Source organism: Sorex fumeus, unplaced genomic scaffold (assembly GCF_029834395.1).
Source record: "Sorex fumeus unplaced genomic scaffold, SorFum_2.1 ptg000045l, whole genome shotgun sequence".
Taxonomy (NCBI): domain Eukaryota; kingdom Metazoa; phylum Chordata; class Mammalia; order Eulipotyphla; family Soricidae; genus Sorex; species Sorex fumeus.
In genome coordinates, this window is record NW_026606102.1 from 14,057,598 (window position 1) to 14,083,107 (window position 25,510).

At 63.1% G+C, this 25,510-nt stretch overlaps 1 protein-coding gene across 10 annotated transcripts in view; it reads left to right on the top strand.

The window, feature by feature from the left end:
- Positions 1–552: 552 nt before the first annotated feature.
- Positions 553–25,510, top strand: part of LRP8 (LDL receptor related protein 8) — a 66,964-nt gene continuing 42,006 nt past the window's right edge. For all 10 annotated transcript variants that reach the window (XM_056122188.1, XM_056122192.1, XM_056122189.1 and 7 more), the window contains exons 1-2: positions 553–712; positions 1,289–1,408. In XM_056122188.1, the coding sequence (XP_055978163.1) occupies positions 583–712; positions 1,289–1,408 (250 nt within the window). In that variant the 5' untranslated portion in view covers positions 553–582. The remainder of the gene's footprint in view (positions 713–1,288; positions 1,409–25,510) is intronic.

Sequence of the window (25,510 nt, forward strand, 5' to 3'; positions counted from 1 at the left end):
ACACACACACACACACACACACACGCACACTCACACACGTGCACGAGGCACAGAGCTGCGCCCTCAAGCAGCATTAACCCTCTGGTTCTAGCCGAAGCCTCGGAGTCCCTGCTTCTCCCATCCGTCTGTCACCACCTCCAGGCAGCCTGTGCGGCTGTCCCCGGGCCGCCTGCCACCGCGGGGGGCAGAAGCCTCGGCCCCCCTTGCTGAGCTCAGCGGGCGGGAGGGCCGGGCTCGGGATGACGAGGGCCCTGGGCGCCGAGAGGGGACCGGGGCGGGCGGGGGGCTGGGGAGGCGGGCGCGGCGGCGGCGGCGGCGGCGGGAGGAGCGCGGGGCGCGCGCGCCGGCGGCGGCCGCCCAGAGTCGGGGCCGCGCGCCCAGCCTGAGCCCGCCCCGCCGCCGAGCGTCACGGAACCTGCTTGAAATGCAGCCGAGGAGCCCGGGCGGGCGGCAGCGGTGGCGGCGGCGGCGGCGGCGGGGGCAGCGGCAGCCCCGGCGCCGCGGCAGGGACTCGGAGGAGTGAGGCGCGGCGGCGGCGGCTCCGGGGGCGCGGGGCGCGGCGGCCGGAGCCCGGGGCCCGTCATGGGCCGCCCCGAGCGGGGCGCGCTCGGGCCGCGGGCGCCGCTGCTGCTGCTGCTGCTGCTGCCGCTGCTGCTGCTGCGGCTCCAGCATCCCGCGGCGGCGGCGGCCGACCCCCCGCGCGGCGGCCAAGGTGCGTGCGGCCCGCCGCGGCCCGGCTCTGCGCCCCCCGAGCCGCCAACAAAGCGCGCCCCGGGCCCGGCTGGCGTCCCCGAAGCCGCCCCCCGCCCCCCGGCCCCGGGCACCTGCTCCCGGGGGGAGGGGCGCGGTGCGGGCCTGGCCGGCGGGGAACTTGGCGGGGGGTGTGCCGAGGCAGGCTGCGGGGCGCCGCGAGCATCCCGCCGGAGGGGAGCACCGGGCTCGCGCGCCCGCCTGACAATGCGTTTCCGGGGACCCCCGCGCGCCGCCTCGCCTTAGAGGCTGCTTTGGGGGGCGGGGGGATGTGCCCTCGGCGCCCAGGGCGCGTGTCCCGCCGTGCTCGCGTCCCCCCCTCCCCATCCCCTCCCCCGGGAGCGGTGCCCGCGCGGAGCTGTCGGGGCCGCGTGTGCGGGTGTCCGGGAGAGGCGATGTGACACCGATTGTGTGTGCCCTCGCCGCGCCATCCCCGGAGCCCTGACCTGGATCTCGGGGACCCCAGACCCCCGCGATCGCTCGCTCGCTCCGCCGCAGTGCCCCCCTCTCACCCCGCGCCCCCTCTCTGCCCGCGCAGAGCCGGCCAAGGAGTGCGAGGAGAACCAGTTCCGGTGCCGGAACGAGCGCTGCATCCCCTCGGTGTGGAGATGCGACGAAGACGACGACTGTTCGGACAACAGCGACGAGGACGACTGCCGTGAGTGGCCGCGGGAGGGCGGCGGGGGAGGGGCGCGCCCGGCGCACGTGGCTGCGGCCGCCGCGGGGCCACCTGCGCGCCGCGCTCGGTCCGAGCCTGGCGCCGGGCAGGACGCGGGCGCACCACGCCCGGGGCCCCCGGAACCAGGGCGGAGACGCCGCGCTCCCCGCACCCGAGGAGCTTCCTGCCAGGGTCGTGGCGGGCCCTGCCGCGGCCCCCGAGCGCCAACGTGGCCCCAGCCCCACGCTGCCCGGGGCCTAGCCCGCGCGCAGTTTCCTGCGCGTTTTTTTTGGTGAATGAATGGGCTCCCCAGGGGCCCTGATTGGCTGGGCGAGGACCACCCCATAAGTCCCCGTGGCCAGAGCGGCCAATAGGGGAGCCGGCGGGTGTGTAGTTTTAGGGCGCCCTGACGCAGGGGCCCTGGGCGCCTCGACCGCACCCCACCCCCACCCCGCCCCTGCCCGGGCACACCCCCAACGCGCACCTCGTGGTCTGTCAGTTAGGGACCGCCGGTCTCGCAGATTTTCTGCCTAGTCACGGTGTATACCTTTTGCTGCCACCCTGGTGAACGGACCCGTGCTCGCCTGCCAGCTCGCTGGGCATGAGTCACGGGGCCCTCTGGGAAGCGAAGGGAGCTACGCCGGCAGGAAGTCTGCCGTCTGGAAGGGACTTGAGGTTTCCAGACCGCCCTGGTCCCCTGGCCCTGTGCAGGGGCACAGACCGCCTTGGAAGTTGTTGCCGCGCATGTGGTTTCGGATATGGGGTTCCGGGGCGGGCTCCTCAGCGAGGCAGGCGGTTGGGGTGGAAGGAGTGTAGTTCCAGGAACAGAGAAATTAGAGTTAAGTTGTAGGAGCACAGATGCAGGAAGCCTTCATTCCTTCTTGACCAGGCACTGGGGCACTCACCCATCCCCGCCTCCCACGGATGGGGTCTGCAGAGGTAACAGGTCCCCATGCAGGAGGACAAGAGGGACAGCTAGACAGGCACAGAGTGGACACGGCCCTGACCGTTCAACTTGTGTTGCTGGGGCCTCCCCAGCAGCCCTCAGGGGCCTCGAACCCAGTGGTGCTGGGGTGGGAATTGAACTCACAGCCCTGAGCCCTGACCTCTCTCCCTGGTCCTCTAAGTGTTGTGTTTTGTTAAATGGGGCTTTCCAGGCAGCCTCTGATTCCTTCGCTTACACAGAGCTCCAGGTTGACTCCCGCTTGGACACCTCTTTTCCTCCTACCTCAGTTTCTCCACTGGTACATACGGGCTAAAGATCTCTACTCGGCTTTTAATGGCCACGCATGAGGCGGTGCTGGGCTGCCCTGTGCATCTGATCAAGGTCCTCCTTCTGAGCGGGCAGAAGCGTGGATTTTGTGCCGCTGATGGGATAAAAGTAGCTGAGCTGGGCCACTGTGGATGTGGGTCTCCCCTGGGGTCCTGGGGTCTCCCTGGCTCTTCAGAGCAAACAGCTTGTGAGAGTGGACTGTGCAGCACACAGGTTTTTCTTGGTCTCAAGTTTGAAGGTAAGGAACCTGGCTGGGAGAAGTGGAACAGTTGGCCCCGGGTCACCCTGCCATGGCTGGACCGTGGCAGGGGTCGTGTCCCCGCGATGGGCAGTGTGCTATAGTAAAAGCCGTGGGCTCCGCTGGAAGCTGGCACACCACCCTCTGACTGCTGGGCCTGTCCCCTTGGGCTTCATGCCCTCCTCTGGCTGGCTGGCACGGTGGCCTCGTGTGGCAGGGGTGACCCCAGAGGAGACTGAGGATGGCCGGTCTGGGTTCTGATGTGGTTCTGAGATGAGAGAGCGTGGGCATAGGCCACGTGGCGTGGAGACCTGGAGGGGGCAGGTGGCTTTGGGGTGAACCCCAGTATCAGTTGTGCATGCCTGATGCTTGTGAGCTTGTTTCCATGCTGGGCGTGTGGGATAACTTCCTGCGGTGCGGGATACGCATGAAGGAAATCGGTACCGCTGGCCGCTCAGAGAAGGGGATGCTGCGTGCTAACGCATCCCGTGGCCTTAGAACGGGACCCAGGAGTGTCAGAGGGAAATCCTGAAGGACGAGGCTGAGGCACTGGGTGGCCACCTCGCAGATGTTTGCACCTGCTCTTGCCTCACCCCTTCCTTCCCTCTCTAGGGACTTCCCCTATTCTCATTCTAGGCCACCCGCCCAAACTGAATTTCTCTCTCTCTGTCTCCCCTGCTGAGGCCTGGCCCTCAGTGGCTTGACTCCACCCTTTGCCACACCCGCAGGCACTTCCAGCGCTTCCGTCCCCAGGGGTCTGAGCGGCCTCACCACTGTTCTGTCCCCCCAAAGGGCCAGCCGGGCTCTGTGAATGCTGAGAGGTTGATGGAGGGTTGGAGAGATAGCACAGAGTGTGCAGCTAACCCCGGTGTAGTCCCTCGCACTGCATTATGGTTCCCTGAGTACTGCTAGAAGTACCAGGAGTAAGCCGGAACACAACTGGGTGTGACCCAACACCCCTCCACCCCCACCCCGGACTCCTGCTAAGAAATAAACAATTGAGAGGCTCAGGGAGGCAGCTTTTATTCTGAGTGAGCCAGGAAGGCTTCCAGGAAGAGGAGACAACTGGGCCAGGTCTTAAAAGATAGTAAAGATATCAATGCCATTTATTTCAAAGTAGGTGATCGGCTCCCTACACTATAGAAAGAAGAAACTGGGGTTCCAAGAGGTTCAAGGACTCCCCCCAAATTGCCTCTCTTCTGAGCTGGGACCTGAGCTCAAAGCCAGGCCTTCTGAGCTCTGTGCCCAGCCACAGTGGGTGGTTCCTGGTCTGGGAGACGGAGCTGGCGGGACAGGGAAGGGAGAGGCCCCTGGGTTTTAGTTCCAGCGCGAGGCCTTCAAAGTGGAGGAAGGGTCTGGAGGATGGAGGCCAGCCCAGACAGCCCTGGGGGTCCGGCCACAGGAAGTGGGCTGGGATCCTGGCTGTGGACCTGGGTCACGTAGGCAGGGCCTTGTTATCCTGTCGCTCCTTGGTGTCTGAGGCAGACTCAGGTTCTGATCTCAGGCCAGCCCTCTGCTCCCAGCAATGACAATGGCCCTCGGCGAGCACTTGGCTGGAGCTAGGCTTGCGCTGAGGTGGTGTGGGCGGCACGGCATGTCCCGAGAACCCGAGCAGGGGGCTTGGCTGACGAAGTCCCTGCTTCAGCCCCGAGTCACAGAGGCTCAGCTCCGGCTCACAGAGGCTCAGAGTGGGCGGTGGGCCAGCCGGAAGTTGGGTGGTGTTTCAGTGACTTGACTGGGGTCAGTGCAGGTAGTAGTAGTAGAAGGGTGCTGGTGAGATGCTCGGTGCCTCGCCCCTATAGCTCCCTCAGCCGCTCTGCAGCCCCAGACCCTCACCTCAGCCGGTTTAATAGAGAGGACGTGGCCCCGAGGTCTCCCTCCTTAGGCCACTCGCGGGCAAGGCTGCAGGAGCCAGAGGCCTGTGGCAGGGAAGCCTCTGGGGAACCGTGGACTTCAAGCTTGACCCCAGCTGCGTACTGGCACTGCTGCCCATCTGTGATGCCACCGTGCCACCTGTCCTTGACCATACTCACACCCTGACCCCAGCCCAGCTTCATCTCCTGTGGATGGAGTGGTATGAACAGACTGCCCTCTCGGAAGCTTGGTTGCTGGGTCTGACCAGGCGGCTGCCCACCGAGTCCCCGGGCTCACTCTGCAACTCACTCCCTTCCCTTCCTGACCCTTCCATGAGCCCGGGCCAGCAGTTTGCAGTACCTGTCTCCAGCTCCCACTGCTTCTCACCCATGCTCTGCCTGCCTGCATGCCTCTCTGCTCCTCCACCTGGAGCCTCCTTTTGTTAGATTAGATACAGAGGCCTCCTGCAGGAAGTCTTCCCTGCTTCCTTCCTCCACCACGGTAGGACCCATGTTGACATTACAGTTCGGGGGATTCTGAGTCCAGCACGTGAGGGTTCCTTTGTTCCTTTCCTGGCCGCCAGCTCTTGCTGAATGGTCTTGGGGAGCTAGTTGTTCCCTCCCTGAGCCTGAGAGTTAGATGAGGTGGTGTAGTTGCTGCTGAACTGGGGTGTCGGTGAGCCACTGCCATCTGGCTGTGCTGAAGGAGGGCTTGGCTGAGGACTCTGCTTTCCCCATGCTGGGTCTGGCCTCCGCTGGGCCATGTGGAACTGCAGGGAGATTCCTCCAGGCCGTTCAGTTCCCAGACGGGCCTGGCAGTGAGAGAGGGTGCCCAGGGAGGAGAGTGGGATCAGCTTGGTCGTCTCTGTGAGTGAGTGGCCTCGGGTTGGGGCGGAGGCTGGCAGCCTGCAGGCCTGGTGCTCGTTCCTCAGCTGTTCGTCCTGCCTGGCCAGCTCCTTTCTCCCTGGTGAGCAGAAGGGAAAGTGCTATAGAGCCCCGTGGCTCTGCCCAACACTGCCCCCTAACCCGAGCGTACACCCTTCCCTCCCTTCCAGGCCGTGTCTGTGCCTCAGGCTGGCACGCGGTGTCTGCGGAGTTGGTCCTGTGGAGGCTGTGTTGGTTTGACCAGTTTTCCCTTAAAGAGGCTGCCCCGGGCAAGAGAGAGAACCCAGGGGCAGAGGGCACGGAAGTGTGCTGACCTGCCTTGCCCCTTCGTGGGGTCTGGCCAAGGGCAAGCTCTCCTGGTTGGGCTAGTTGTCACCCCAGAACGCCTGTGGAACAGGGGTTCTCTAGAGCCTTTTCCTGGAACCCCAGCTCCAAGCTTCCTTAGCAAATCTTCCCCTTGGATACTGGTATGCGCCGGTCCCCAGCCTTGGCAGGCCTGGTGAAGAGCTCCCCCCCCACCACCACTTTATTCCCATTTTAGGAAGGATTTTTTCTTTTGATGTGAGACACACCTGGCTGTGCTCAGGGCGGGGCTTGGGGGACCATATGATGGAGTGGTTCGGATCAAACCCAGGTCGGCCACGTGCAAGGCAAATGCCCTGCCCCCTGTAGTATTTCTCTAGCCCCTTATTGTTCCCATTTTAAAGATGAGAACACCAATGCTCAAAGAGGACATGTGCCTTGGCCAGTGTCCTGCCTTTGGACCTGGCCTATCTACTCTGGGGCTTGAATTTCTCCTCCGCCTTGAGCTGGCCTCTGTCTGCCCTGTTGGCTGGGGCACATGGGTGAGTGTCAGGCCTGACACTATTTTCCCAGGATTTGGGTTTCTGACTTGCGGGGCTGCTTGCAGGAGGGACTACCTCCTGTGGAAACTCTAAGGAACCCCAGCTAGGGCTCCCCTTTTCCAGCCCCCCACGAGTTTGGCCTTCTGCCGTTTCCAGAGGCCTTTCTTAGCCATCGCCTTGGAGGTTGTGGTCACTCTCCAACGGGAGAGGTCAGGAAACGGAGGACCGGTGATCAGTGACCTCAGGGCGTGTCAGCCCCACTGGCTCTTGGACCATCATTCCCCATTTTCAACCCTTCCCCAGAAAAGCCCAAGAGCTTGTCCTCAAGGCCGTCCTAAGTGTGGGCTCCATTTCTGTACACCCTAAGTGCTCCCTGGCTCTGCACCCACTTTTTCCTCTGCTTTCTGGATTTCTCCTGAGCCCTCATGATCCCTCAGAGCCCGACTCCTGGCCTCCTGGCACAGTCAAACTGCACCAGGCCCGGCCCATGGCAAGACCTTCAGCTGGCTGGTCAGCATCTGAGCACGTGGGCGTGGACGTGGGTCGAAGATACAGTCCTGAGCAGAGGAGGCCTTGGGTGGGGGAGGCACGTGCGGGGGTGGAGGAGATGTCCTGCTCTTTGAGAAGTTGATAGAGGCCATGTGAGAGGAGAGATTAGCTGGAAGGTCAGGAGCATGCCTGGAGGTGGAGTCTCCCTTGGGGGCTTCATGGAGGTTTCCTGGTGAGTGCCCCCAGTGACCCCAGGGTCCCCTAGTGACCTCCAGTGAGCACCCCAGTGGTCCCAAGGTGCTCCCCCAAAGGAGTCCTTAGTGATCCCAAGTAGCCCCTAATTACCCCCAGAAACTCCCCCAGCGAGTACACAAGTAATTACTAGTAACCCTGCTGACCCCCAGTGACCCCCAGAGAGTGCCCTCCAGGGACCCCTAGGGAGCTAGTTGCCTGAAGCACCCCCAGTGAGCACCCCCGGTGACCCCCAGTGATCCCCAGGGCACCCCCAGTGACTCCCAGTGCCCCCCCAGGGGGCACCCCTGGTGACCCCCCAGTGACCCCCAGGGAGTACCCCCAGTGACTCCCAGTGATCACTCTGGGAGCACCCCTGGTGACCCCCAGTGACCCCCAGGGAGCACCACCAGTGACCCCCAGTGACCCCTGTGGGAGCACCCCCCGTAATCCCCAGGGAGCACCCCTGTGACCCCCCCAGTGACCCCCCAGGAGCACCACCAGTGACCCCCAGGAAGCACTCCCAGTGGACGCCCCAGGAGTACCCCTAGTGACCCCAGGGAGAGCTGGCTGCCTGAAGCATTTGGGGACTGGCAGTCCCACTTCTCTGTGCACCCTGCAGAGCTGGCCTCCTCTTCCCCGCAGGCCCTGTAGGTGAAGACCAGTCTCCATGTCTGGGCTGGGAGCCCTGAGGGAGCCGTTCTCAGAACCACTGTGACCTGGGTTCCTGGCATGACTGAGCAGACGGGCGCCAGCACCCCTGCCTCCCGCTGTCCAGGGCCCGCCCTCCCTTCCCTGCTGAATCCGGGAACAGGCCTCTGGGCCCTCCCCTGCTGGGCCTCAGGGCAGGCTGCCAGCCTCGCTCCAGTGGAGGGTCCTGGTGCTGCCCGGCATGAGGAAGAGAAGCGCCTTAATACACTGCTCGCCATAGTATTGGGGTACCCCACCCACCTACCCAGCCCTCTTGCCAGGAGCCGCTGGGTGTCCTGCAGCTTCCTGGGCAGCGAGGCCGTCCACACCCTCAGTTACGAGCCGGCACTCTTGTCATGGCCACTCTGCCCTGGCTCCTCTCCTTCAGACCCCAGGGGCTCAAGGGGGTTCTGACCTCACCTGGCCCATGTCCACAGACTGCTCCCCCTGTGCCCACAGATGTCGGCCAGGGCACACAGCCTGAAGCTGCTCTGAGCCCCGCCAGATTGGGAGTCCCTTCAGGGGCCGTGTGACCACTGCCCGGCCCTGGGAGCCAGGTAGCCGAGCTGGAGCCGCCCTCGCTCTCCTGCACTCCGCCCTTCCCAGTGAAGTCCTGGGGGCAGCCAGGACCGGGCTCTGGAGTCACCCCCTTTCCCTGGTGAGGAAGTTGTGCCACTGGAGGGCAGGCAGGGAGCACTGTTCTGGGAGTGCCGATGCTGGAACTCACTGGGATTCACTTTATGGAAACCACCTTTTCTCCTCTTGCTGTCATTTCGCCTGGTAATTAAAGCCCTCGGCCACAGCAAGGAAGGCGGATTGGGAGGGTCTCCCCCGCCCTCCCGGGTCCTCACTGTCTCCCGCTCTCTCCCTTTCTCCCTTCCACCAGCCAGGCTGCCATTTTCCTTGAGCCTCAGGCCCCCTCAACCCAGCCTCCTGGGTAGATGGTCCCCAGATCTGTGCCACGCAGGAGAAGGGGTAGCCGTCTTCCAGCCCTCAAGGACCCCACGCACACCCCCCATCCCCGAAGAGAAAACCACGGGGCAGAATTGGGACTCCTTCCAGAGCTCTTCCAGACTCTTCCCCCACAGTCCTAGGGTACCTGTCCTGTCTGTCTCAAGCCTGCTGTGTGACCCAGCGTGAATAGTCTCCCTCTCTGAACCCCCTCCCTCACTTCCAGTGCTGCAGCCCACGCTTTGGGCGAGTTCCTTCTCCCTGGAGCCAGGCTCGGGGCCAGGACTGACTGGCCTGGCCGGAGGTGGGGCCGACTTACCAGCCAGGTCAGGCCTGGGGTGTCCAGGAGGGTCTTGGTTCCACGGTGGGTCAGAGTGTCCATCCCAGATGGCAGGCCCAGGCAGGAAGGCCCTCAGGCCCAGGGCAAGCTGCATGAGTGACCAGCTGGAGGCCGAGGGCTGATTCAAGCCCCTGCCCCTCCTCCCTGCCCAGCTCCAGTTCCTGGACCCCAAACCATCTGCGGCCCCTTCCCCCTGAGAGCCCCCCAGCCTGGTGCCCCAGCATGGGTTGGGGGTGCGTGCTCTGGGAGGGAGGGCATCACGTGGACATGGGGTAGAGGAGGTGTGGGGCTGAGGTGATCTTCCGCACCCACCCTCCGAGGCGGCCAGCTGAGCCCAGACCCCCACTGGGCTGTTTGTGGTGGGGAATTATTTGTGGCTGGAGCAGTGCCAGTGGTCTCTGTTCCCGGCCTGTCCCCCACCCTAGCCCTGCCCCCCACCCCCCTCCACCCCCCACAGCTGCCTGTCCCCCAGCACAGCCCCGCCCTCGCTCAGAGGCCCAAGGTTGATCCGCACAACGTGGCCCGAGCCTCAGGCCTTGCTCAGACACCCCCACCCTCACACCATCCTCCCCCTCCACCCCCACCCCGCTCTGGGATTCTTGTTTCCCTCCAGGAACTGGGGTGTTCACAGGGATCTGCCTCAGCCAGGCCCAGGGCAGGGAGCAGAGGCTGTGAAACGCAGCCCTGGAGGCCTGCCCTGACGCTTCCCCAGGGACCAGGCCTCTGCCTCCAAGCTGGCACCGAACCTGTGGCTCAGAGCTAGAACAGAACCGGATTATTAGCAGAACCCACGTGCTCAAAATTGGAACAGGGTTTATTAGCAGAACGCTTATGCTCAGGGCTAGAACAGGGGTTATTAGCAGGACCCGCATGCTCGGGGCTGGAACAGGCTTTATTAGCAGAACCTGCATGTATGAGGTGTCATCTCCTGAGTTTTCTCTGAGTGTGACCAGGTCACTCTCCACGGAGCATCCATCCAGTGCCAACCTCATCCATCCTGTGCCTGGGACAAACTCTGTCTCCTGCAGTCCCTTCCCCCCACCTGCCTCTCGGGGTGCAGGGACTGTGCCCCCCACCTCTCATTGTCAGCCAGACCTGGGTTTCCACTTCCTAGTGGGGTGGGGGGTTCCAAGAGCCAACCCCTTGCCCCTGGCCTCTGACTCCGTGTCTGGTCACTTGGGGAATGGACATTCCTGCTTGTGGGAGAATCTGAGCCTCCATTAGCCCCTGGGGTGTTGGGTCCCATTGTGCTCTCCCGACTAGGAACTGGACCCCCTTAAGTGCCCCCTCAGGAGACCTCTCCCCTGTCCCTGCCGGTTCTGTGCTTTCTCGCTGGGAGCAAGGCCCTACCTAAGCCCTACCCAGGTGATGTCACTGAACCCTGTGACCTGAGCAGCACCCTCGGGATCTCAGTTCCTCCCCCCGGGTGTCAAGCAGCCTCACCTGGTCACCAGCTGATTGACTGTGCTGGGCATGTCCTGGCCGTGCCTCAGTCTCCCCCCGGACTGGGAAGAAGATGGGATTTGCCTGTGGAGCTGGCAGCCCCTGCAACAGGCTTGGAAATGCAGTTTCCCAGGTCCCTTCCAGGGCTGGCTGAGCAGCAAGGAGGGAGCCTTGGCCCCAGCACCCCCACCCTATGCCCACCTGTCTGAGAGGCTCCCCCTGACACAGACAAGAGCGAGCACTCCCCCAGCTTCCCAGGGCCTGTCCACGCTCTGCTCCTTCCCAGCTGGGAGTCCCGGCGTGTTATTCCACCTCTCTGAGCACTTGACTGTGAGATGAATCCCCGATTGCTTCTGCTCAGGGTTGGAGGGTTCTGGAGTGCATTTACTGGGAAGCGGGGAAATGAAAAGCCCAGCTGGCCCCTCGACCATGCAGCCGAGATCAAGCAGGAGGGAGTGGGGGTGTTCTCCTATTGGTCCTTCAGGAAGCCCGCCCTGCACTGGCTGCACTTCTGGGGGGACAGGAGGGCCGACCCTAGGTCGCCTACAGGTCAGAAGACCCTTCCTGAGCCTTATTAGGAGGTGTCCTGAGGAATCATGGGTGCAGAGAGAGATGGCATTGTATCTCACCTGGCCCAGCCCCTGGCCTGCCACAACTGGCAGCGAGATAAGGATGCTCGGTCCCTGAGGGGGAGGTGGCGGGGCTTGATATGGAGCTTGTGGTCCACGCACCGTCCTAGGCCCCTGGCGGGCTCCCCTCCCAGGTGTGGGCAGGGAGGGGGCAGTGACGTAGCCCAGGCGGTGGTGGCCGTGCTGTCCTGGGGGAGCAGAGTTCCTTCAGCAACTGCCTGTGTCTGCTGGGTCAGCGCAGGACACAGCCCAGCTGGGCAGGGCCACCCGCACCTCCAGGTGGGGTGGGGGGATGAGAGAGGTCTCGCTGGTTCTGCCCCGACCCCATGCCCAGGCCTCTGGGATCCTGTGTGGGCTGAACGGAGGAGAGAGCTGTGCCTCTTAGGGCTGGGACAGCCTCTGCTTTTGGCCAGTGCAGCCTCTCACCTGCCTCCCAGTGCAGGACCGTGTCCCACTGCCCCCAGCAGTCCTGGGTGGGAGATGTGTGAAACTTTGGCTTGATTGCCTCCGCATACGGGACGCTCACTGCCTGATGGGAGGGGTTTCTCCCTGCACAGCCCTTCCTTTAGAAATTCTATCTTGCAGGCCCTGAGCTACCTCCTGGGGCTCTCATGCTCCCCCCAGACTCCCACCCCAGCTTTGCTCCCAGGGCCTGTCTGGCCCCCACCTTCACCATCTGTTCAGTGGTCCTTCTCGGCAGGCATCAGCTGATTTGCTGTATGGCCCCGTTTGGCTCCTCCCCTCCTGGCTCTGTCGTGCCTCTTGGTTTGGTTTGTTGTTTGGGGACCACACTCGGGGATGCTCGGGAATAGCTCTGGACTGGCTCTGCACTTAGGGATCACTCCTAGCGGTGCTAGGGGGACCATATGGGGTGCCAGGGATGGAACTCTGGTCAGCCTTGCGCACGGCAAACGTCCTCCCCGCTGTACTGTTGCTCCTGCCTCTCTATAATGCCTGCTGTAATGCCCCCTGGGACATGCAGAAGGACAGTGTGGGACCTGGGGGTGACCGCGGCCCCCTGAGCGGCCCAGCAGTGCAGTGTCTGCATGACCTGTGGCCTGTCCTGCTGCCCTGGGACAGTGTGGCATGGCCTGGGCCTTCAGTGCCCTCCTCCCTACCCCAGCTGAAGGCTTCTGCTCATCTGACCCTCCTTACCCCTGCACGTCCTTCCCTGGAAACCCCCCGCGCCTGGGTGGCCGGACACCTCTGTCCCTGCGCTGCCCACTCTGTCCTCCTCCCCCCACCCTCAGAGACTGCCACTTAGGAGCCGGGGTCACTGTCTAGGGCAGCTCTGGGCCGCTCCCCGTCTGCTGCATCAGACAGGGTGGGGCATGTTCTCCAGAAGGGCCTTTTGAGCTGGGCAGAGTTGGGGGGTACTGAGCCCCCTTGGGCCACTGGCGCCCCTTCCCTCAGGCTTGCTGGCCTGGGAGAGGCCAGAGATCTCGCCCCTGGTTTCTGGGTGCTGAGCCCCACCTCCCAGGGCCCAAGGGTCCCGCGGTGCCCGCAGACGCAGCCCAGCACCCACTCAGATCTTGCTCAACCCCTTCTGGCTCAGAGAGCATCAGTCTGCGTCCTGGCGCCCCCCCCCCCCCGCCCAGGCCCTGACCACTGCTCCCCGGGGCCTGCCATGGCGACCTCTGACCGAGACAGGGTTTGGGGAGAATCCCAAGGGGCTTTCCTGGCTGGGGTGCTGGTGTGGGCACCCGCCTGGCCTTTGTTCCCAGCATGCCTTGAGCTCTGGGGAAGTCTCCCTCGTCTCAATTTCCCCGGCGTCTTCCCAGAAGGTGCAGTGTGTCCCTGCGGCCTCCCTGCGCCCCTGGGGAGGGCAGCTTTGGGGTCTTAGTCCCACATTCAAGGGGACCCTGGCTGGCCCCCAGCTGAGAACGCTGTGGTTCGAGGCCCTTGTCACACATCGCCCCTGGGAACCCAGCATCTCGTGGGAGGTCACTGGCAGGAATAACGCCCCCCCACACACACTTGTATGGATGGGGTCTCCAGGTCCCCAACCCCAGTCTTGTCTCTCACTGAGGTAGCAGGGGCAGGACTAGGGGATGAGGCAGGTGGGTGACTGGGCTGAGCAGGGGTGGTCCTGCTACTCCCATTCATCAGTCAGCAGGTGGGAAGAGAAAGGGGGCCCAGGATGGGAGGGGAGGGCCAGGGTGCAGTGGGGGCAGGTGGGGAGGGGAGTGCCAGGACGGGAGGGGGAGGCTCTAGAGGGGAGAGTCTGAGCTTAGGGGAGGGGAGGCGCCAGGGGAGGGCTGGTGTGCAGGGAGGAGGGGGAGGGAGGGGAGTCCCAGAGCTGGGGTTGGGAGAGGTCAGAAGGGGAGGCCACAGGGGAGCCTGAGCACTGGGTGGGGAGGGGAAGGGTGGGGAGGGAAGGAGAGGGGAGGGGAGGGGAGTCCCAGAGCGCGGCGGGGGGGGGGAGGCCCGACCAGGCGCTCCTTCTCCTGGTGGTTCTCACAGTCTGTCTGCACCAATCCCTGACAGATGGAGGAAGGGGGGAGCAGTGCCAAGAGGCTGTCACCGCAGGCGGGCATGCTGGGGGGAGGGTGCTTTGTGGCCAGTTTTTGTCTGGGGAGGGGCGGCAGCTGGTGGTCTGGCTGCTGGGCCTCCTTGGAGCCTGCTCCCCGGGAACCGTCCGGGGGGGCCTGGATGCCGTGGGCAAGGCAGTGAGCCCACGACTGCTGGGTCGGGCTGCGCTGTATCCTCGTCCCTGTCCGGGCACAGGTGACCCCTCCCTCTCCCCCGCAGTGGCTGGGGTCCCCGCTTCTGGGGGTCAGGATGGGCCCTCGCCACTGCAGGTGCTTTCCTAACCACCCCAGGCCCTTTGCTTCTCCTCTGCCTTGACTGTATGCTGGGGTCCCGAGAGCCGAATCTCTTGCTCTTTCGAGGCTGCCTTTGACTAGGAGGGGTTGCGTCTCAGCCTGGTTTTCCTGCACCTGAACCAACCCTCAGGCCCACAGAGGGGTTGAAGCTGGAGTCTTGGGCAGAGAGGGGTGCCCCCTGCACCCCGCGGGGTGGGCCTGGCTCTGCCACTTCCCAGAGTGCAGAGGGCTCCTCCCACCCTCCAGGCCTGGGGCGTGGGGCCTGTCCAGGGCCCAGACAGCGTGGTCATGCAGACCTGGAGCAGCGCCATCCAGACCAGGCCCCGTCCCAACCCCCCAGCTTCTGGGGTGTCCCTAGTCACAGTGCCCCCTGCCCAGCTGAGTCCCATCCAAGGCTCACATCTGCACTGGGGGTGGGGGGGGGTGGCTCCCTCTACCTCCATCTCTCAGGAGAAATGAGAACAATGGGGAGTGTGGCCAGTGTGAGTCAGGAGGGGGTCCGGGACAGCTCAGCCCCCTGGAGCAGGGCGTCGTGGCCAGGCTTAGTGGCGTGTGAGTCCTGGTAGGGTCACTCTCTGGCGGTCGATCTCCCCCCTCCACACCGTTGCAGCGTGGACCCTTGACTCCCAGGCTCCCTCTGGAGGGTCCCTGAAATCCTGGGGCCTGGGCCAAGCCCCTCCTCTGGAGCTCACTGGCAGGAACAACGCCCCCCCCAACCCCCGCAGCCTGCAGTGTATAAGGTGGGGTGGTGCCTGGGACCCAGCTTTCTTTCCTGCTGTTTAAAGTGTGTGTTTGATGGGGTGGGAGTGTCCGACACCCCCCCCCCATTCATGACTTATGGCAATCACAAGCGACAAACTAGGGGTGTGCAGTTAGACCTGGCTGAGTGCAGTAGGAGGCACCCCAATGCTGAGGGCAGGGTGCCCCTTCCCTGCTTCCGTCTCTTCCCCAGGACCTGAGCCAGCCCTGGGCAGTGATGGAGGGGCGCTGTCCTGCCCCTGGTCAGATGAGCCTCCACCAACAGCCCCGGGCCCTGGGGATCCTCCACCCGCTGCTGACCTGGGACCCATCGCCCCTGCGCTCCGTGCCTTTCCCACCTGCACGGTGGGTTCTGGGGGTGTTGGGAAAGGGGTGCAGTGTCACCCCATCTTGTGGGGGTAGAAGGCCTCTGCTCTCCATGGGCGCCCTGAGAGAGGCACCGGCCAGTGCTGACCAAGACTCGGGTGGGCTCTGGGGTCCCCAGCCTCAGACTCGGGCCTGTGTTTTGCAGTGGAGTAGGGCGTGCAGAGGCGCCTGGTCCTGCATGCTCCCGCCTGGCGCCCGGGGTCCCGCGGGTGTGTGAGTGGCAAAGCCTCCCCGGCCTCTCACCTCCCACGCCGGCAGGCAGCGGCCTGGGCCCGGAGGAGGGATTTCCCCGCTCGGCAGAGAGCTGTCACAACATTCATGTAATTAAGCCCCGTTCATTCAGCCCTCGCTTACACACAGCTCCTGACAGCGAATTACTCATAAGTGAGGCGGTGAATGTATCGCTGTGTCTCCCCCAACACTCACAGCAGAGAATATGCCCCTAGAAGAGGCGGGGGAAAGGCTTGGAGGGCCAGCCTGAACCGGGGGCCTCTGGGCCGGGGAGCTGGCAAGCGGAGCAGGGTGTCCGGAGGGGTTTGATGGGTGCGGGGGAGCTTTCAGGGCGCTGGAGCGAGCTCTGTGTTCCATGCAGTTACATCTGCAGAACCCGTGGTGGGGCCTCCACAGCCTCTCCACATGTGCTCAGCTTCCCTTGCTGGCCCCCGGTAGGTCCCTGGCTGGGACATTTGGAACCCACCCAAGGCTCTGGTACCTAGCTTTTTTTTTTTTTTTAATTAATTAGAGCATTAAATGGTGGCCCTCTGGGAGAAGGCCGCCATCTGGCTGTCACTGGCAGAGGGAGATCTGTGCTTGTCTGGGTGTGAAGCAGGCCACGTGTGAAGCTGCCTGTGCATGAGTGGTGCATGGCCCGTGCCCGGATGGGGCGCGCAGCAGAGTGACGGGGGGGCACGGGGGACCGTCTGCACACCTAGGTGCTGAGTGAGTGCGCCCCAGAGTCTTCGTGTTTGCCTGACCACACTACGGCTTGTGGGTGCAGTGGGTCAGGCTGGCGCTGAGAGCCAGAGAGTGGGTGACCTCCCCGAAGAACTGGGCTGGGCCTGGATCGTCGGCCACGTGCACAGCTGGCCAACAGGGAGGAGGGCAGGCCGGGCTGTTGTCTATTATTGACGGCCGGGATAGCAGGGCCTGCCTGAGCTCAGGACAAGGTGCACAGAACCGGATGTGGACTGAGTCAGGAGTGCATGGAGCCCATGTGCCCTACAGGGACCCAGGTACCCTCTGCTGCTCAGTCAGCTTCAGCAGGGGTGCCCAGTCCCGCCCCCCACCCTGTGCTTTGGGCACCTTGTGAAGAGTTGGATGCTCACAACACCTACCTCAGGGCAGTTTCCTGAGCAGGTGCTACCCTCGTTTCTCAGGGTGTCAAGGGCAGCCCTGGTGCATCCTTGTCCTTCCCGCTTCCTGGGGGCCTGGTCCAGAGTGCTGGCATCAGGGAGCCCGTTGTCTGGATGGCCACTGACTTGCCGTTGGTCCTGGGCTCATCCTGACCCCTTCTGCGCCGCATGGGGGGATTGTAGGGAGGTGGGATGTGAGAGCCTTGTACCTCCTGGTGTGACCAGCAAACAGCTTCTGGCCCAGCAGTTACTGTCACCTTATGATCAGGACCAGTGTCCCCAGGGCCCCCTGAGGAGCAGGCGGGGGTGGGGCCCTGGGTAGAGGCTGGTGCTGATGTGGAAGGGACCTACCTAGGAATGCGGATGCCCGTACCTTGCCCAGCTCTGCTCCCAGCTGTAGCTCGTGGCAGGGCCAGGCTCGGCAGCTGTGAGCTGCCTGGCATCCATCAGGTATCACACGCACAGGGAGTGTGTCTGGCTCAAAGTGACGCTGGAGCCCCCGGGACCCCCTCTAGGACCAGAACCCCGGCTCTCTCACTCCTGTGTCTTTGAAAAAGGGCAGAAGAGGATTCAGAGGTGGTTTCTGTACCTGGGAGGAAGGTGAGGGGGGGGGGGGTGTATGGGGGGCGTGACCACCTGGAGAGGCTGTTTTTGTTTTAATTTTTATTTGTATAAAGTTGTTCACAATAATTTATTACATTCAATCTTCCGACACCAATCCCACCACCATTACATCTTCCCACCACCATTATTTCAAATTTTCTCATCACCACCCAAACCTGCCCAATAGGCAGGCCCTAAATAATTTACTTTATATTGATCATTATGATTAATCCTCTAAAAATGACCCAAAAAAGTTTCCTTAGAGGAAAGTATGTGAAGATTGTTGTATTTCACCCTGGAGACATTCAGCTCTTGTATGTGATCACTAATGTGTTGTTACAGGTTGAGCCTTATGTGCCTATATATATATATATATATATTTGGTCGAGATCATTTGTTGCCTTTCTATTTTAAACCTGTCAAATGTGGTGTGCTACACCTGGTACATCAGAGATGTAGAGTGTGAGATGTCCCTCCGGGAATTCTAAAATTTTAAATAGAGTGATAGAACTAGAGCTAAATTTTTCACTGGATGATGACTCTGGGGTCTGAGGCATCTCTGCAGCTTGTGGGTCTCTTGTGAGATTTATTTGTGAGTTTCTGGATTATGGCCCTCAGTGAGCTTATGTGTGCTGGAGGCAATCTGTGCCCATGACTGCCAGGCTCCTGGAAGCACACGGAGATGGGGGAGGTCGCCCATTCCCTACTCCAGGGAGCCTGGAGGTTTCAGCCACAAATTCCGCATACCTGGGTTTTTCAGCAGATTCATTCTCACGTGTGAGACTCGTTCTGTGCACGTGGAGATTGGCCTTGAGCGTGGTGGTGATTGGGTTCTGGAGGTTTTCAGCTGCCGGGGCTCTGTTGGGGTGGGTGCTGGACTTACCTGCCCTCTGGAGAGGGTTTAAGATCCCCAGAAGACCAGGTCGTCATACACATAATGAAGGATTTGTTTGTTTGCTTGGGGACCGACCACACCTGGCGATGCTCAGGGCTTACGCCTGACTCTACACTCAGGGATCACTCCTGGTGGGGCTCAAGGGTCCAGATGGGAACGCTGGGGATGGAACCCAGGCCAGCCATATACAAGGCAAGCACCCTACCTCCAGCCCCAGACTTTTTTTTATTTTTGATTTAGCTACTTTTGTTTCCTTAGACCACAGCTGGTGGAGTTCAGGGGCAACTTACTCCTGGCTCTGTGCTTGGGCCTCATTCCTGGGGGACCCAGAGGTGCCAGGGATTGAACCCAGGTCTCCTGTTGAGCTATCTCTCTGGGCCCAGCAACGGAGGATTTTTTAAAGCCACAATTTTGTGATTATTGTTTTCACTGTGTGTAGAATTCCAGAAGGCAAGTGAGGTTTGTTTCTTGGACTGTGTGTTCTGCGTGGAGGAGAAGGCCCAGGCCACAGGTGCTCCTTTACCGGTCCCTAGTTCTGCACAGGCTCCCCTGCTGCCCTCGGGCCTGCTTTGTGGACTGTACTTTGGCCCCGGGGATCTGGAGGGGAAGATGGTGAGAGGCAGCGAGCAGGTGGTGGTGGTGAGGCTGGGGTCTCCCCTACAGGGCCAGGGAGGGCTTCTCAGCAGGATGGTGGGGTGTGGGGCTCCCTGTGTCCAGCTCTGCAAGACGGGAGACACTTGGCCCCACAGGGACCCTCGCCCCCAAGGTTCACGTGTGGCCCCTCCCCAGAAGTGGGTGTCTGAGTGCCCTCTCGCCCCTCCTTCCGCAGCCCTCCATGCTCCGGGGTGCAGGCAGGCTCTGGGGCCGGACAGAAGTGGTCGGGGTAGAGTTTGGCGGCTTCTGGAGCTTGTCAGCCCCCAACTCGCCATCTGCCCACCTGGGAGGGCCTGTGTTGGCACTGCCCCTGCCCAGGTTTGACAGGTGTTGGGGTCCCCCTCCCTGTCCATGCCCCGTTCACTCACTGGCAGCCCAGCCGTGGCTCCTGCTGGGAAGCCCTCTCCATGGTAACGCAGAAGCCAGGCTGCCAACAGTGGCCCCGAGACCCTTTAACCTGGGCCTGGGCCTGGGCCGGGGAGAGGCTGGGCGACAGTCTGGCCTGGCATGTGTGAGGCCTTGGCGTGGGTCCCTTCCACGGCATGAAGACAAAGTGTAGAACCTTCCCAAAGGCCTGGGCTGTGCAGAGCCTGGGACCACCAGGCACTTCTGGGCCATGTCAGACACAGAAGATGACCTGGGTAGGGTGAAGGCGGCTCACCAGGCAGGCCAACAGGAAGGGCTCCCCTGCACCCTAGCCAGCCACGGGAGCCCCAGGATGGAAACCTGGAGGGACCGTGGAGGGTCCACAAGCACCTGTCCCCTTCATCTGCCTCCTCCAGCCTGGCTCCTGCCCAGCTCTGGCCCAGGGGCTTTGCAGGGCATCCCCGCCCCCCCCCCCCCCAGCTCCTGGCCACACTACCCACCCCATATGGGGATTCTTGGCCAGGGCCCTGAGCCCCATCTCACAGAGCCAGGGTCACCCCTCGGGGTCTGGCCACAGTGGTGGGCACTGGGCACGTAGGAGGCTCCTTCTTGAGGGTCCTCGGGTATGCACGTCAGCATGTCATAGGAGGCCTCCATGTCTGGGGGCGTGGGGAGGGGCCCGGGGGTCATCAAGGATGGGGCTCTCGGCCACAGGTCTCAGGTGTCTGGGGCACAGCCCCAGGACTCCATGCTGGGTGCTCCATGGACGGGCCTGGGGACTCCCCTGGCCTGTGTGCAGGCCGCCGTCCTCCCCCACGCTGGCCGGCATCTCCCAGGAGACGGGGAATGTGCCTCATTCCCATCATTAGGGTGCCAGAGCAAACAAACAGCGCATCCAGATGAGTCCCGGGGCCCCGGCACATTCTCCTCGCGGCTCTGCGCTCTCGTCCGAGCAGTTTTGAGAAACCGAGGTGATTGGTATTCCACACAGGGCGCCGGGCTGCTGCCTGCTCGGGATTATGCCTTAATTTCCTTTATCGCCAGGCAAGTTGGAATTAATCGCCCCTCTCCTTCCTTTTTTCCCACCGAAACCCATTACCAGCCTGTCTGCTGGTGAAAGTCATTCGGAGGCAGCTCTTGGCCCCTTTCCACGGCCCTAGGAATCTTTCCGACCTGAGCCAAAGAACAAGGCGGGGTGAAAAATCCATTTGTACCGAGTGGGGGTCTCCCATCGGGAGCTGACTTCCCTCCCGCCCGAGAGGAAGGAACGTGTCCAGCCTGCAGCCGGCCTGGCCCACTGTGTCAGGGTTGCCCAGGGCATCCTGCCTCTGTCAGTGGGGGGGAGCAGAGTTCCAGCCCTGGGGTGGAGTGGGGGTGCAGGGCGGTGTCCCATTAAATGCTGAGAATTGACGCTTGGAAGGTTCTGGGTCTGTGAGATCAAGAGTTTCTCTGTGGGGGCTGGAACGATAGCACAGCAGGTAGGGCATTTGCCTTGCACGCTACCGACCCGGGTTCGATTCCCAGCATCCCATATGGTCCTCTGAGCACCGTCAGGAGCAATTCCTGAGTGCATGAGCCAGGAGTAACCCCTGTGCATTACTGGGTGTGATCCAAAAAGAAAAAAAAAAAAGAGTCTGTGATTCCAAATGAGATTCTGCCACACCCTGTCTTTGTATTGGTTCAACTACTTTTCTGGATTTTGTTTTTGTAGAGGGGGCCACACCAGTCGATGTTTGGGGGCTATTTCTGACTCTGCTCAGATGCTCAGGGAACCCCATGGGGTGCGGAGGATCGAAATGGGGTCACCCAATGCAAGGCTAGTGCCTTACCCCCGTACTCTCCTGCTGGCTCTAAGTACGCGTAACGGAACATTTACGATTCTGAGACTTGGACGGCCTCTGGGGCTGCAGTGCCCTCCCAGTGGACCTGAGTTCTGGCTGTGGCTGGGGGCTGCTGGGGTGTCTGGACGCTCCCTGATTTCTGGGTGGGAAGTGGAAAGGCTGGGTCACATGGTCTCCTGGGCCTGGCCTGGCTGTGGGTTCTGCCTGAGCTCAGTGCCCTTGCACGCTGCCAGCTGCCTTGCCCCACTTGCCCCCACCCTGTGAGTGGGGTCTCAGCAGGAAGGCAGCCCTCAACCCAGAAGGGTGCCAGTCATTGACAATCACCCCGACCGCCCGGTCCATAGTTCAGGGCTGGCCCTGTCCCTCAAGGGGAAGAAGCTCAGGCCTGGGATCCCACCGTGATCCCTACTGCACACCCCCCAGCTCTGAGCCCCCTGAGTGCAGACCCTACCCGTCTCTCTCCCCAACTCACACTCCCAGCGGGAGCCCCCAGGACTTTAAAAGGTTCCCAGAATGCCCCCCACCCCCGGGCCAAACTGCCAGACCAGACGTGGCCTCTCTGGCAGCTTTAGAATCTTCCTCTCCTGAGAAGGACAGACTTTCTCGGGGTGTGTTTTTGCAGCTAACAGCCCATACCACCCCTTTGTCTGGGATCCCCCCGCCCCGTCCCCTGCCAGCTGTCCTGCCTCAGAGAGGGGGGACCCGATGAGGATACCCCAAAGTCAGAATTGTTTTCTGAGGCGGGCCTGGATCCCGGGGGTGGGGGGGAGGGAGGGAGAGAGAGAGAATGAACAGGACAGGGGCCCAGGGGCCTCGTGAATCAAAGCCACGACCCTTTGCTGTTCTTTCCACCTGGGGCGTGAGCCAGGGCCTGCGGGGGGCTCAGTGCCCTTGGGACTGTCCATTGCCTTTTCTCCCCCACCCCAATTCTTTGGTTTTCTCTTAGTTTGGGGACTCACCGGGCAGTGCTGGGGCTGCTGGCTCAGTGCTTGGGGGTCACCCCGGTGATACAGTGGGGACTGTGCGGGCCCAGGACGCACTCTCACTCAGCCTCGGAGCGTCCCCGGGCCAGTCCATTACCTTCAGAGGGTCCTGTCCGTCCTCACCCAATGACTGGGACCGCATGGGAACTGTCCCTGGCCGTCTCTGCCCATGACCTGGTCTCCTTTGCCAGTCAGACTCTCTGCTGGCCCCCAGCAGTCCTTGGGGTGCTGTGGTCCCTGGCTTCAGCCCCGCCCCGCAGGGAACCCTTCGCCCATCCCCCTCCAAGGCGTTTTGCCTTGCTGACCATGTGCTGGCAGGGAGCTGACTGTGCCTTGCACAGGCCAGTTGGTGATGGAGCCCGTGCAAGCCTGATGCCTTTCTCCTCCTGGCCAGGAGGGGACAAGCCAGCAAGGGACCTGTCCAGGGTCTCTGGAGCTCTTCCCAGGGCTCCCCCTCTTCCCTGTTCGTCACAGCCCACCTGTCTGCTGGAGGCTCCTGGCCACGCGCTCTTGCCGGTGGCACCTAGTGTGGTTGCAGCTGGACTCCATGGACCCTGTGGGGGGTGGGGTTGTCCTGGCCCTGCCAGCGGGATGGGGTGACTTCACTGCCCTCTGCCTTGTGGGACCCTATCGGCAGCTGGTCCTTGAACTGGCTGCCATTGGGGAGGGGAGGGAGAGGCGGGGCAGGGGCAGGAGGCTCTGTGGGTGGGAGTGGGGACCCCACATGCTAACAACCTCTCTCTGCCACGCCAGGTCTCTTCTAAGCACGTGGGTGCTGGCCCTGGGGGCAGAGTGCTGGGGGCCCAGCCCCAGGCGCCCTGAGAGGCAGTGGCCCTGCCTCAGAGCTAACCCCAGCCTCGGGCTGTTTGTCCAGGCCGTCCCCTGGGGACATCCCTTCTCAGCAGTAACTGGCGGTGGCATCCCCCCCCCCCCCCCCCCCCCCCCGCCACACACACACACACACACACACTGCCAGAACCGCCCAACCCACCCTGTGGGGTCAAGTAGCCGACCTGGCCAGGCGGCACTGCCCTTCCCGGGGGCCCGCCCCCTCAGTACCTCCTCACAGCCCCCGCTCTGTCCGGTGGGACCCCCAGCCCAGAGAGATGCCACCCACCCCCAGTTCCCATGAGCAGTGGATGGGGCCTGGCAGGGAACGTGGGAGGCAGCTCAGGGCCCTGGACTGGGCTCTGTCCAGCAGGCTGAGGGACAGAGGAGCCAGAGTCCATGGGCTGCAGGACTTTCCTGCCCATCTCGGGACAGAGGCCCCGACCCTGATCTTCCTCAGGGACAGAAGTCACAGTGTTCAGTAGGTGGCTGGGGCTGGCTGTGACCTGCCTGTCCTCTGGCAGAGCACCCAGGCCCTGCCTGGGCCTTGGGCAGCTGGGGATCCCTGCTGACCCCACTGCCCCCCGCTGCCCCCGGCTCCGTTCCTTCTAGCCTGGCGTCAGGATGGGGAGTCCCGCAGGGCTGGGCTGCCCTTGGTGACTGTGGGGCCAGGTCGGGCTGGGCTGGGTCTGGTCGATGGGGTCAGGGCAGTGAGGACCTGTCCGGGGGTCAGGGAGACACCCTGTCAGGGCAGTGAGGACCTGGCCGGGGGTCAGGGAGACACCCTGGGATCACCAGTGTGGGGGTCCTTAGATACACTCGCCTGAGGGGAACAGGGGAGCAGCAGGCCCCTGGGTCAGGGAACCTCTCTGCCTCCGACTTGGTCCCCACTGAACCCCTCCCTGGGGTTCCGCTCAACTTTCATCCAAAGACTTGTCTGAGATGCAGGCATCCTGGGGACTCACCCGGTCATTGGGGAGCTCACAGACTGTTGTCTGTGTCCTATCTGGGACACCCCAGACCCCTCCTCACAGCATCCCTCAGCTGCCACCTGGAGCAGCCACCCCCACAGTAAGGGAGTTGGTGCAACCCACAGGCCACCTCCTCCAGGAAGCCCATCACTCCTGCAGTCTCCTGGACTCCACCGCTTTGTTCCTCCTTCCCACTCGTTGTTGTGCGTTTGCTTTCTGGTCTGGACAGGTGAAAAGGTGCCACTTCTTAGTTGAGCGGGTCGGGGAGGAGGAACCTGCAAAATCAAAGCGTCTTCCCCAGTACCGCCGAGCCTGAGCACCAGTGCATCAGGACTAAGCATCACCGGGAGTGGCCCAGACCCCCCGACCCCCCGCACCCCTGGAGTCTCCCTATGGCATGTGGGATGTGGGGGGCGGGGGACTCAGATGCCACCTGCTGATGGGTGGCATGGCCTGAGCACCGCAGGCGGCCAGGGGCATGGTGGGGAAGGTCCACTCTGCAGCCCTGCAGGGTTGGTCTGGGGCTGCCCACGGCTGGTCCTATTTGTCACTGCTTGTCACTCGCAGCCTCTTCCCTGGAGCCAGGGCCCCTGGGGCAGAACGGGAGGCTGGGGCGCTGCTGTCCCTGAGCTCAGACCCTCGGGACCCCCGGGACTGTCTGTGCCCGGTACTGCTGCTGGGGCCCCTCGTTGCCGGGGGACTCATGTGCCCCAGAGCTTCGGGGGACTCGGAGGAAACAGCCCAGAGGCCTCCTTGCCTTCCCCGCCCCCTCAGAGCAGGGCTACAGCCGGGTTTTCTCGCGGGAGGGGGGGCAGGGGGTCACCGCCTGAAAACTCAGAAGGGTTTTCCTGGCCCTGCACTGCGCCCAGCTCTGTGCCAGGACCCGGGGCAGCGGGAGAGGGGGGCAGCAGCCAGGGGGTGAGGTGAGGGGGGCCCTGGGAGCGGGTGCGGCCGCTCTGGGCCACCGTCTCCTCCCCCTCTCACTCCTGCTGTGTTGTTGTCACAGCCCAAGAACGCTCGGGCCTGTCGTCCCGTTGACTGGGGTGACAGTTTAATAGCAGCTTCCTGGACTGTCGTTTCTCTCCGCCTGCCAGGTTAGGAGGCCAGGGGCGGGCTGGCACGCCCCCTGCCCCCACCCCGGATCTGCCTTCTGCTGGCAGTGGTTGTCCTGGCAACGCCAGGCCTGGCGAGCCCTGCTGACGGGTAACCGTGGCAGGGGGCAGCCCTTTCATGTCCCCAGCTGCCGCAGGGCCGGGCTGCAGGGCAGGAGCCAGGCCACCCTGCGCTGGGCCAGGCCTGGGGGACACGAGGCAGACAGACCCATCCCTCTGGTCCCCGGGGCCCTGGACATGATGCAGACAGACCCGTCCCTCTGGGCCCCCGGGCCCTGGGCTGTGCATCTGTGCCTCTGGGAGACCTCAGTCTCCCTGCGGCCCTGCAGGAAGGGGCCTCTGCAGAAACGGAGGCAGAGCCGGGCTGACGCCCACCCTGTCTCCTCTGCTCCCCGGGCTAGGAATGCCCGGGGCCATCCCTTCCCTCCTCCCTCTGACTAGCCCTGTGGACACCATCTCCTGATTTCCATGGTTGGCTGGAACTGGCCAGAGACAGGAGCTGGGGGCAGCCCCTGCTGTGCACCGGAGACCAGCCCTGCCCTGCCAGCCTGCGCCATCCCACCCAGAGCCCCTGCTGCCTCCCCGTCCGCTTGTCGCTGGGGGGATGTGGTTCCCCGGTCTTTGCAGGAACCCGAGTCGGTCCTGTAGGTTCTCTCGGGGCTCAGTAGCCCAGGGAGCAT